Raw genomic sequence first — 12718 nt, 5'->3', positions numbered from 1 at the left:
TTCCTTCTTCATTCCACTACAGAATGTCAAAATAAGAAAGAAATATCTAAAAACATTTTAGGAAAGCATTAACTTATCTCATAGCCCAAGTCATAAAATCCACATCTTAGCCACCTTATTCTATCAATTCAAAAATTTGTAAATTCATAATAAAATTAAAAATTTTAAATTGTGCATGTTAGCTTATAGCATGAGAATGGAGAAACTTATTTGCACCAAACTTGGTTACTCCCCAAGAATAGGAAGAGGTAAAAGGCAAAAACAGTCTTGAGTGTGAGTCCCTGTAAGGGTGGTTGCTGTAGATCAGAAATTAAGCAAGACAGAGAAATGGCAAGAAGACCAAAATTGTTAGGAGGAAGAGGCCAAAACCCTACCTGACCTAGGTTTGAGCAAGGCAGAAGAATGACACAACAAATTTTTTATGTTACAGTGAAGATATTACAGAAAATGCGTGAACGTCAGAGTCAGAGTCTAAAACCAATTCCTGTGCTTTCTTCATCTTGAATATCCTACAAATGGTGAACATAAAATGACAGATAAGAAAAATTCTGAGGTAGATGAAGTACTGTGACCTGGTTGCCTAAGTGAGAACTACAAAAAAAAAAAAAAGGCAGCTTTCATACTCAAATTCATGTTACAAAGAACGCATGAGGATATATATATTCCTGTACAAAATACACTTTCTGAGTTTGTTATTCTAGTAATGCACATAACAATTCATAGCATAGCCACTAACCTCAACCTTGGCACTGTTTTGGAAAACAGTTTGAGCCTTGTGAGTTAACTGGGCAAAACAGGAGCTCAGTGTTGCCATCTTCTGGTGTGCAGCATGAACCATGTCTGGATCTTCAGCATCAAGATCACCTACAAGCAAGATATTATTCATAGTAAAATCAGACACACTGTCACACACAAAAAGGCATTTTTTAAAAGTGCTAGTCATATTTTTGTACAATAAAATATTCTAATTAATCATTAATCATCACTTTCTCATAAACAGATAATCAAATTGATAGTTAAAAGGACAGGGTTAATGGGCATGCCCCATCTAGTATACAAATTATTATATAGAGCACAAAAGAACTTTACACTTTCAAAATAATACAGAAAACAAATGTGGTGTACTTAGAATTTCACACACACACCAGTCAAAAGAAAACCTCTGAAAGTTTTTGTTTCAAATGTGATTACTGTTGCGCACCTCCACTAGTTGGAAGAGTTCATTCTGCAGTTAGCAAAGAAACAGTCTGTACCAGTTGAGCAACTTGCATTTTGCACACAATTTCACATGGAACCATGCAACCTCTGCAGCAATGTATGCACAGTTCAAGCAGTGAATCACAACTGCCATAGCTTCTACCACTAGAGACACACTGCACAGAGTTGGGATGAGTTGAATTACCATCTTAACATCTGCTTTGTGACTAATGAAGCATAAATAAAGTCTGTTAGATGCGTCCAAAACTTTGAAAACTTTTTATCAATTGGTGTAGGTATGAAGTTCTAAGTATGCTGCATTTGCTTTCCATATCATTTTGAAAATGTAAGTTCTTTTGTTCTCACCCTGCATACAGAAGTTTCTTGTGGAGAATTACAACTTATATTCAGTCAATTCCTGAAGTACCACATGAAAATGTTCTTAGGAAACTTAATTGCAAAAGCAGTGGCATTATTTTTATTTGGGACTGCGATTGTACATGAAATTAGTTTTTACAATGTGGTGACATCAGTAGGAATGCCACATCAAAAAATCTATCAAGAGTAAAACATTCCCACATCACTTATAAGTATACTTTGACTTCTTCTCATGGGAAAACACAGGTAAGAAAATAACATCTTATTATATGAAGACAATAATTATCACCCTGATGATTGAGGCAGCAAGCACCTCTAAAACAATGATAAGTTTCTACCAGACTACACGATGCAACAACCTAGAAGGCAGACATATTCAAGATGTCAAACCTTCAGCAGTAGCTGACTGATGCTGTCCACTAGCTGTAGGTCAAAAGATGAGATGGAGAGGTAGTGTCAGCAAGTAAATGATCAACACAAAAGTTTAATATAGTACTTAAAATGTAATATCAATAAGCTAAACAATGTAAAAATCAGTAGAATTTGAGGTGTTCATAGCAGTGAGTCTTAACATTTCATGAAAAGGGTGCTTGTGATTGTGTTGGTGGGCACTCTAAAAAGGCCTGCAGGGACCACATAATGACCAAATGACATCTCACCAGCTGTATGAATAGCTCAATTTGGTACATACCTCAACTGGTGTAATTAATAATTGGAAAGGGCGTTTTGTTTGTAATGAGCATAAAATGAGCACAATCTCTCAATTATGGCAGAATTTATACTACTTTTTCGAAGGCAGCTTGTGCCATAAGCCAACCGAACTGAGACTTCCAAACTTAAGTTCAAATTAGTTTTAACTTATAAAACACAAGTTGTATCCATATTGTAAAGGCACGGCTTTAACTGCTAGACTGAAAACCTCAACGTTTTAAGAGAAAAATATTGTATTCACATACAGCACATGCTAATCACGTAACAACAATCAGAAATATAATGTGCAATATAATACTATGGAGCCCATTTACATCAAACGAGAATCCGCAAAGTGTGCGGAAATTATAATTGGTCCTTAAGAATGCGAAGATAATATATTTCCACGTGTTTAATTACAAGTGTACTATTTGGAACATACAAATTTCCTTGCCGTAATAAAACTTCAGTTAATGTCAGTACAATCGGCTGCATCTGTCACCACGTGAAAACAATATATACTCACACAAAACCAACACCTTAGAACACCACTACTGAAAGTCATGGGGATATGTGCGTACCTATTAAAATGTCCAAATCTACAAACGCTTCATCAAATTCCTTTTCTAATATATCGAGCCATCTAAAACTTATTCCTGTGATAGCCATATTTGCCAAATGATGACGTTAGTCCATTTGTGGCACAGAGTATATAAAAACGGTGCACAGAATATAATACGACAACGGGAATCGTACAGTGAGTTCACTGACTATACGAAGAGCAGAATATAATTTACTTTTTTACTCCACGGAGCCGAGTTCTATCAGACAAGCCAACATCGCTCAGCCACTCAAGAAATTTGGGCAGGATGTCGAAAAAGGTCCACTGCCAACTGCAATTCCAGAGTCGATCGGAGGGCTTCAATCAATCAGGACCCATATTGTATTCTTGTTCCATATACTTGGCTTGCATTATGAAGGATCTATGGAAAGCAAATAAATTCTGTTCTATCCTGCTGCCTCTATATTCAGGGCCGAAGATGAAGGCATAGCAAACCCGCATCAACATTCAATACTAACTCTGCAGGTGTATCAACAATTCTCTTTTCTAATACAATCAAATTTCGAGCAACTATACTGTTCAAAAGAATAGTAGCGAAAGAGACAAGGTTAATATCATTTTATTCTGAAGGTTAGCCGACGAAAACATTTCAATTGTTGGTACCCTCGATCACCTCGGTTTTCTATTTGTGGTAGCATGTTGGTACAATGTGTGGTAAAGTTCTAACACAAGTGGGAAATAAAATTCCCTGTTAATGCCTGTTGATTCGCTCTATGCAAGTTTGGTGCATAATGTAGTCGTAATTACGCAACAAGGTGATAGAGATCGGAAAAATTCTTTGACCGTTTGCATGCGAAGGACTTTTATTGATTCTTGAAAAACCCAACCTAAGTAAGTTTTCTGGGTGAACAAGTGGCGGTGTATCTTGTACAGTCATATTCGATATATTTGGACAGACTTATTGGATTAGTAGTAGGTTACATGTCACTTGGTAGACTGACACATTTGTTCAGAATGCTTCATCGAAAATGTAGAAGCCATTACTATTATCCAAGAACGAATAATACTAAATCGCGTGTTCAGGTACCCGATGAAAAAGTGCCATGGGATACAAAATGGGAAGAGTATAATCCACTAACATACACAGCGTCACATATTGTTGGACAACCTTGGGCAGATCCTGACATAACTGACAGTAATTTTCACCCACAATGGAATAAAATGGATGGCAATATAAACCGGGAAAGCTACATGGGAGTTTATCAGATTGTAGACTCATACCCATTAAATCCATTAGGACGTACAGGTCTAAGGGGTAGAGGTGTGTTGGGAAGGTGGGGTCCAAATCATGCAGCTGACCCTGTTGTAACAAGATGGAGGCGAGACAAATCAGATAATGTTGAAATTCATCAAAATACAAATAAACCAATTCTTCAATTTGTTGCCATTCAAAGAAGAGATACTGGAGAGTGGGCAATACCTGGTGGAATGGTTGATCCTGGTGAAATGGTTACATCAACTTTGAAAAGAGAATTCATGGAAGAAGCGTTGAATGTGTTGGAAAGTGACTATGCTGAAAGAGAAAAGTGTAAAGCCACAATAGGTAAATTTTTTGAAGAAGGAGAAAATCTGTACCGTGGTTATGTTGATGATCCTCGGAATACTGATAATGCGTGGATCGAAACTGTTGCAGTGAATTTTCATGATGATAGTGGAACTTCTGTTGGTGCATTCCCCTTATGTGCTGGTGATGATGCAGTAAATGTTCGTTGGGTGGATATCGGCTGTGATCTGTCACTATATGCCAGTCATATTGATATCATAGAAAAAGTTGTTGCAAGGCATATTGCACATTGGTAATTTTCATGTTAACATACTGTGATATATAACATTTGTAATATGCATACTGCAGATGGGCAGAGGATTTTTCTTTTAGTTTCTATGTCCAGACTGGCTCTGGGGCCAGCTCTGCTTCACATCCAGTGGGTACTGAGGGGTCTTCCCCTGGGGTAAAGTGCAGCAGGGATGTGATGCTGACCACCTAATACCTTGTAGTGGGACAGCTTCACTTTTCTTATAAGCAATTATGACCTCAGACAGGTTTAAGGAAAATATATTTGTAACTTGATTTATCTTTTATGACTACATTTTTCAGATGTACTACAACACATTCTTTATAAGGGTTATTATAAGTCATTTCCTATATTAAGAGACAAAATTTAATTTTACCAGATTTTCCTGTACTTTTTTGTGTGTGTGTGTGTGTGTTCTGTCTGACGACAGGTCCATATGAACAGGATCCTTCCATCCTTTTCTCGGACTGGGACCTGTTCATATACGTTCTTGGCAGATGATCCAGAAGTGGTTTGCCATTGCCTTCTTCTGTGAATAGCTTGAAGTGACTGAACATATTCAGATGGGATTTCCTGGAAGGTTTACTATTAACTGTACCAATTATTCTAAGGCCTTGAGATGGTTCTCAAATCTTCGTCAGATTCATGAAGGTCTGGTTATGAATTGTCATGGTCCAGTTTCTGGTTGATTATAATAGCACCTGAATGAATACTGGCATCTGTATAATAAATTCTGAATAAATGCAGTAGAAGCTAACTGAACCAACTAAATAATGTCCAAGTCTGTCCCAAATTAGTATCAGTAGCATTCCTAATATTATCCTTAATATATAATACTAACTAAACTATCTGATTTTAATAAGAACAATGTGAAATCATAATGAATGTACCCCCAAGAAATCCAAAATGTATTTAAACATTTCATCCTTCATGTTGTCTTTTTTGAGCAATCAATATTAACTTCATGGCGTAGAATTATGTGATATTACATTTATGCATCAGGTGAAGACGGATATTTTTAGTCTATAATTATTTTTATTATGATTAATACAGGCATACATAATTTTATTGCGATTCGCAGATATTGCATTTTTTTTTTTACAAATTGAAGGTTTGTGGCAACCCTGTGTCGAGCAAGTCTATCGGTGCAATTGTTACAACAGCATGTGCTCACTTTGTGTCTCTGTCACATTTTGGTAATTCTCGCAATGATTTTGTATTGTTTTTTTAGACAATGCTATTGCACACTTAATAGACTACAGTATAGTGTAAACATAACTTTTATATGCACTGGGAAACCAAATAATTTGTACGACTCGCTTTATTGCAGTGGTCTGGGACTGAACCCGCAATATCTCTGAGGTATGCCTGTACATTTCTTTCTGTGGAAGTACTGTTAGAATGTAATCTTTAAGGGAATGTGTGCTACAGCTTGTGGATACTGTGACAGTCATAGCATTGGTGATAATTTACAGTGGCATAAAAATGGCATATGTTATAACTTTTGGATAGTTCTCTTAGAAACAGGACACTTCGTTGAAGTCAAAAGTGGATGTCTTGATTACTGGAAGCTAACAGCAGTCAGTAACCAATGGATCTTTTCCATATAATAATTTTGTATGAATAAACCCAGCATTTCTTGATGGGTTCAGCCACTGTTTTTTCATTATGCAGAATAATGGTATATCATCACACGATATCTCAGAATCATCTAATCCAAAAGACTTTCAAAACCCAAAACAAAAGTGTTATCAGACATAGCCGGGCCTAAGTGGAAAGAAGAAGAAGGGGGACAAACAAAAACAGATTGTGATGATGGGGGTTTTTACCTGAGGGCTGAGACAGATTCCAGTCTATGAAATGGGTCTTTTAACAAAAAAATTCTAGATGATGGACAATGTTCAGAAAGTTTGCTGTTTTAACCAATATAAATGTTATTCATGGCTGCTCAGTTTACTAAACATAATCCTATGCAGATTAGATATTGGTGTCCCACAAAATTGCTTATTTATAAAATTGAAGTATTAACTGAGTTTTTATCACTGCATGGAGCACAATGTATCAAGAAATGCAGCACATACCTGCAACTTTTAAAGGAAATTATATGGCACAAAGCACATCTTAGGAATGTAAGACTGCTTTAAATAAAGGCAAACATTATGAAAAGAAAATATGAATTTATTAAATTAATGTTATAATTGTCACCTACAATAGCCATGTAGAGTGACAGTTTTATTATTACAACAGATGAACACACCTTGATGGTCATGGTATGATTTCCATGTGCATGTTTACAGATGAGTTATTTATAATCTGTATAGTGTAAAGGCCCTGATATCAGCCAACAATCATGCCAGGGGAAACACTGTTTATATAAAATGGCAGTCAATAAGAACTGGCAGATTAATAATAAATAACACAAGGACTCTACACATTGTCAAGGTGCTTTGCACCCGGGGGGGGGGGGGGGTTTGAACACACACTATTACATTAAGTAATGTTTCAAATATACTACATCATAATTTTGTAAACTCTTGCTAGCTTTCTTCCAAGAAGCTTCAGTTAACAACTGACTTAACCAATACATGGCAATAAACCTCAATACATACTTAACTCCAAAATAATCTGGAGTTTAATTCCCAATTTATGTACATAATTTTCAGGCAGCCTGAAATACCCTACAGCTGCCACAGAAGAGTTAAAGGTGTACCTGAGATAATAGATACAATTTTAACACCACTTGGATTTCACACTTTTCTGAGAGTTCTCATTATGATTTTGGATACAGCTGTGTTATGCCAGAAATATTTTGCCTATTATATCTAAAACTTCTTGATGATGGTGAAGTCTTTTGAATAAAAATTTTCTTGGATATTATCCATAGTAAAATATAAAACGTAAAACGACGTTTCGGAGATGGGGCTTTATCTCCGTCTTCAGGTTCCTACTCAGTTGGGCCCACTAGATAGAGCTAATCCCTATCTCTGGACTTTCACTTTTTTACTTTGTCCGGAGATAGGGATTAGCTCTATCTAGTGGGCCCAACTGAGTAGGAAACTGAAGACGGAGATAGAGCCCCATCTCCGAAAGGTCGTTTTACGTTTTATATTTTACTAGACGATGGATAATATCCAAGAAAATTTTTATTCAAAAATATTTTGCCTGCTCACAGTTACAAAATTTTGATGTGATGCCATACATATTGCACAGAATTCAAAAGTAGCAGCACAGATTAATCTTGGAACATGGTACTCGAGTAAGTACAGTAACACATGCCAATGTAATGATACATTGTACATTATTAATCTGCACAGTTTATCTTACCACAAGGAGTTCCAATGTTTGAAGTAGTTTACATTCACAGCTCGTGCTGCCCACGCGTGCACCAAACCATTATCTAAAGCTGAGTCCATACCGTTCCGTCACCTGTGGCGTATGAGTTGATGCAACAGCCAGAAGGAGAGGCACATCATTAGCATCCAAATCCAAGCTTGTAGTGAGCAGTTCCATGTCACAAAACTCTGTCGTCATTAACAGCTCAGCTAGAGCTTGACTACGCAGAAACAGTTCCCTCAATTTGGATTCTAAATGCAGCAAACACTGCAATAGAAATGTGAGATTTGAGGTTTTCATGGTGGAGAAGATGATGGTATCCTTCTGGGTTTTGGCACCATGTAGGTAGATGCCTGGCACCATCTCCCTCTCATCTCTCATCCCTGATTGGCCCACTCCCTCTGCCTTCCCTTCCTCCATCCCTATACAAATAATTCCACTCTGCATCGCCACTTTGCCATGAAGATGGAGACAATCTGTTTCTCTGAAGTGTTGGCATCTACTATCTACACAGTACCAAACTCAGAAGAGGAACATAAGCATTACAATAAAAATTTTGTCAGCCAAAATATTAGAGGCATGCTACAACTCCAAAATAGCAATACTGTACAAAGAATACAAAAAGATATGCATAGGCACTACAAAAAGGTGAGTGGTTAGCATCACACACTGGTCAACTTTATACACGGTACTATCTGAACATGAAAAAGTAGAATCATTAATCCTGGAGCCATTCTGCATGTGGTGGTACAAGAATATTCTGCCAGAAAACAAATCCCACTCTTCCTGCATTTTAACAATTACACCTTGCATTTTAAATCTGGATGTAAAGCCATGTCAAGAAGGCATGTACATAGCATGAATGTAAAGTTCCACAAATTCATAAGGTAGAAGGGCAAGAATCTCCATGTATCAACTTGGAGTTCAACTTTGGTTACAATCTCTGTACCCTGTCACTTTGAGCTACACACTTTTTCCATTACATGCAAGTGCAGTACACTATTCAAAAATTGTGAATAAGAGCAGTACAATTGAATAATTCAACAGTCAAAAATGTTACAGAATCTCTGCCAAGCATGCATGTCTGTGCCTCATTAAAATTGACATCGGGAAACTCACATGTTCAGGAGAAGTCTTTAGCCTCCACAGATAGAGCAGTGATTCTAGCATGTTGGCCACAAGCTGCGACATGCCAACTCGGACTCCCAGAGTTCCTGGTTTATCCACAACATATGTGTGGCTTGAAACCAGCTGAACTTCCCTGAAATTGAATTAAATTGTCAATTCCAATTAACAGCATAAACACTCGAAGTCCTAGGACCAATGATATATGCAAAGCATGATTCATATACCAAATACAAGTACACAAAATAATATGTGTTGAACCTAGCTGACCCTGTAGGTGACATCACATTTTATGAGAAGTGGTATGAAATGGAAAGGTACATATGTTTTATGGACTCGCCATTTATAAAATGACATCCAAATGAAACGTCATCAGAAGTGTCTTCCATATCACCGGATGCACCAATGAATGAAACAAAACTAAACCAATTGTTATGCTATTAAGAGAGTGCATCTGCACAAGCACTACTGGCTGTGGGCAGTTCGTTTATATACAAACTTACTAGGTCACAAGAGGTACAGTTAGAAATAGTTCATATCTGTTATCTCCGTGGATTTATCAATTTAATGCTACTTAATCATCATTATAAGCAAATTCACAATACAAAATATTGCATGATTAATAAAAATCACAAAAAATTCATATATTTTCAATAGTAAGATGACTGTGGGGGAGATGTAGCAACTGCGGAAGAAAGCAAGCATTCCATCATCCATCTGAATTGTTTGTGTGTGATTTAGAAGCAAACTGCTTAACAAAAGGATTCTATAGTCGGTGCAGTAGTTTCTGGCTGGTGGATAGGCCTACTCCGTGTAACTGAGGTGGCAAGGTCAGTGTATTTCTTTTGTCTGGGCGTTCAGTCCGATAAGCTCCTTGGTGCAGTCAGCATTGTACTATCGCACAAATGACTTGCTCCTAGCCTTCCCCTTGAAAATTCCACCGGCCAAAAACTACTGCGCCGACTGTACAAATCTAAGACAGGCCAATATGAAGATATGGGAAAGCATTTCGGTTGTTTCTACAAGAGTAATAACTAACAAATTTTTACCGAGATAAATAATTACAATTTCCTTAAAGTTTTCCACTGGGAAGGGCACAGATGGATAAGTATAATATTTCAAAAAAATGTCTGAACCAATAATGTAGCATACAAACCAGGTGTCAACGTTGGCAATGATGCAGACAGCCTCTGACACTTCTTGATCCCACAGAGGATGGTGTGCAGTGAGTGACAAATCTCGTCTCAGATTTGCTTCCCAACTCTTAGGTAATTGTGTGCAGCCTTGCAAAACCATGTCAGGTATGTAATGATCACTTGTACTGCCCATGAGTGAAGCTGCAAAACCACACATCTGCTTGCCAAGCTTCTCTGCTCTGCATCTGTAATTGTACTTCCATCAACATTCACAGGCATAAAACAAGTATCAGCACATTCTTCCAGAGAGAGGAAGTGGCCAATAGATATTTACAAAATCCCTTCATGGTGTAGAACCAGAAGGTTAATCACATTCACCATGAAATTATGCCATAGGACTGACTCCACACTGATTCAGTTCAAGCTAATTCATATCCTCACAAACTATTGCACTACAACCCAGAAGACAGCCATCTTCAAAGGTTTGGTGCTTAGTTTTGGCTTTACTTGTTGCAAATCTTTTGTATCAAGGTTTCAGTATAGTTTTCAGGCATGTAATAAATGTTAGACTGTACATCCTTGAGTTTGAGAACAGTTCTTGTTATCAGTCCGGAATCACCTGGCATTTGCCAACTAGCTCGAGGACAGAGCGATCACTTGTGTACCTAGCTTCAAGCCATGTGTGTGTATAAATAATATTTAATAGCTGACAAAAAATAATTAAACGTATTTCAGTATATCCTGAACTTGGTGAGACACACTGTGCTTTGGCTTAGGGAAATGAACCATGTATGATGCCAGGGGTATGACTGTGTTATCCAGACTTTTCTCTAACAGGTACTCATCATATGTCAACATGGTTGAAATATTCCAGTGCAACAATCAACTTCTTAGCACAATTTTTTAAAAAAATATTTATAAAGTTAGGGCAATATTTACTCTATAATTCAATACTATCAGTGTCAACATTACCTTAACTCAGAACTTAAAGATTTCCACATATTTACATAACTTTCATAAATGCAACCGACCATGAATTAGAATTTGTTCTGTGCAGCCAAAAGTCCTTTTCAGTATATGTTGTATGCCCAAAAGTCCCAACATTCCACCCATAATTCAAAGAAAATAGTTTACAAATGTACATAAGCTGCATTATAAGCTGGTTTTATATACCACAAATGGTGTAACTGGACTTTCATCATACAGAACACTCCATCATAATTTATAGTCAGTGCAGTAGTTTTTGGCCGGTGGAGAGCTTGTGGAGCTGGGGACGGACCTACTCTGTGTACCTGCGGTGGCAAGGTCAGTGTATTTCTTTTGTTTGGGCTTTCAGTCCGATACGCTCCTCGTCCTTCCTGGAGGAAGACAAAACATTATACTATCGTACAAGTGACTCGCTCCTAGCCTTCCCTTGAAAATTAAACTGGCCAAAAACTACTGCGATCACTATGTCACTGTTCTTCAAAATGGTGAATAATGTGAAAGAGGTCAACCCATAGTCTTCATATTTCATTCATTGATGAGGTGCTAACTTTGCAAAGAAGTATTATTTACAAGTTCAAAATAAAGTCCAGGAACTTCTGTTTCATTGCCATAATTAGAACAGTACTTTTTAAACATAAAGAGCATGAAGTAAAATCTGAAAGAAAAAGTTAATTCCTGTTCACTGGCTTGAGCAGACAGTAAATACATGCATTATTAAGACACTTATGGATCTTCCTCCTGTGATGTGACAAATGTGCAAGTATGTACCTTGGCACTACATCAATAAAAATTAGTTGCTGTCAGGTTTCCATGCAGACCACAGTAGAAGACGCTGAAATACGGGTCCTCTAACATTACCTGTAGTTAAGTTATCAGTATCACGTTAAGGACCGACTGGCAACAAGTTAAATATCTGAAAACTGGTGTAGCTTGATGGAGGGAAAGGATCACGTTTTCACATTGCAGCACACAATTATCATACGCTAAAATCTAGAGGATGTAAAATAGAGCGGGCACATAAAATCTGTGCAGGTAAACAATGTCATATATTGAGCAAGAGTAAAAGCATAAAGATCATTGTACTCTTTCATGAGAATTATGGTAGGCATAATGACACAAACAACAGTTCATTGGCTTATCAAATGAATCAATACCACTCTGAATAGTTCTAGCAGACATTGGTACACACAGTCTCTATCTTTCAGTCTCTGCCTCTCTTTGTCATCACCTAATTTTGACTCAGTTCATTACAACCTCCACCTCAGCCCAAACCATATTTATGATGAAATCACCATTTAAAGTCTGTCTTAGAGACAACAGATTTGAGCACTAAATGGGAAAACTTTAAACCTTAAATTCAACATAGAGATAAGTGGGCTGAACTTTCTGTATACAATCCTTTTGGTGTTTCTTGCCTCTGTTTGTTTGGAAATGGTGAAGTAATAAGTTTTCAAGGT

General features: G+C 37.2%; 3 protein-coding genes across 10 annotated transcripts in view; 1 reads left to right on the top strand and 2 right to left on the bottom strand.

The window, feature by feature from the left end:
• The window catches only part of LOC110835984 (uncharacterized), a 68770-nt gene extending 65785 nt beyond the window's left edge, over positions 1-2985 (bottom strand). For 2 of the 3 annotated variants that reach the window (XM_022076734.2, XM_022076735.2), the window contains exons 1-2: positions 2847-2985; positions 737-864 (exon numbers count right to left, since the gene is read on the bottom strand). In XM_022076734.2, coding sequence (XP_021932426.1) covers positions 737-864; positions 2847-2934 — 216 coding nt within the window. In that variant the 5' untranslated portion in view covers positions 2935-2985. Of the gene's footprint in view, positions 1-736; positions 865-2791 lie in introns of all 3 variants that reach the window. The other variant, XM_087346358.1, reaches the window with a different exon arrangement.
• A 549-nt stretch (positions 2986-3534) lies between these two features.
• On the top strand, positions 3535-5437 carry LOC110835986 (ADP-ribose pyrophosphatase). Its single transcript, XM_022076745.2, has one exon. The coding sequence runs from the start codon at positions 3809-3811 to the stop codon at positions 4685-4687; it is 879 nt and encodes a 292-aa protein (XP_021932437.1). The 5' UTR covers positions 3535-3808; the 3' UTR covers positions 4688-5437.
• A 1400-nt stretch (positions 5438-6837) lies between these two features.
• The window catches only part of LOC110835981 (folliculin-interacting protein 2), a 490121-nt gene continuing 484240 nt past the window's right edge, over positions 6838-12718 (bottom strand). For all 6 annotated transcript variants that reach the window (XM_087346352.1, XM_087346354.1, XM_087346353.1 and 3 more), the window contains 3 exons: positions 10295-10519; positions 9133-9274; positions 6838-8280 (listed from right to left, as the gene is read on the bottom strand). In XM_087346352.1, the coding sequence (XP_087202478.1) occupies positions 8074-8280; positions 9133-9274; positions 10295-10519 (574 nt within the window). In that variant the 3' untranslated portion in view covers positions 6838-8073. The remainder of the gene's footprint in view (positions 8281-9132; positions 9275-10294; positions 10520-12718) is intronic.

The sequence above is a fragment of the Zootermopsis nevadensis genome, unplaced genomic scaffold (assembly GCF_977971745.1).
Source record: "Zootermopsis nevadensis isolate Lab colony 2312 unplaced genomic scaffold, Znev_1.0 Znev_ptg000010l, whole genome shotgun sequence".
In the NCBI taxonomy this organism is placed as follows: domain Eukaryota; kingdom Metazoa; phylum Arthropoda; class Insecta; order Blattodea; family Termopsidae; genus Zootermopsis; species Zootermopsis nevadensis.
Note: the sequence above shows the minus strand (reverse complement) of the source record. Positions and strands in the feature narration are given on the sequence as shown.

Bases quoted from the DNA above. Each gene is read 5' to 3' on its own strand.
- LOC110835986 (XM_022076745.2), top strand. From the start codon at position 3,809: ATGTCACTTGGTAGACTGACACATTTGTTCAGAATGCTTCATCGAAAA.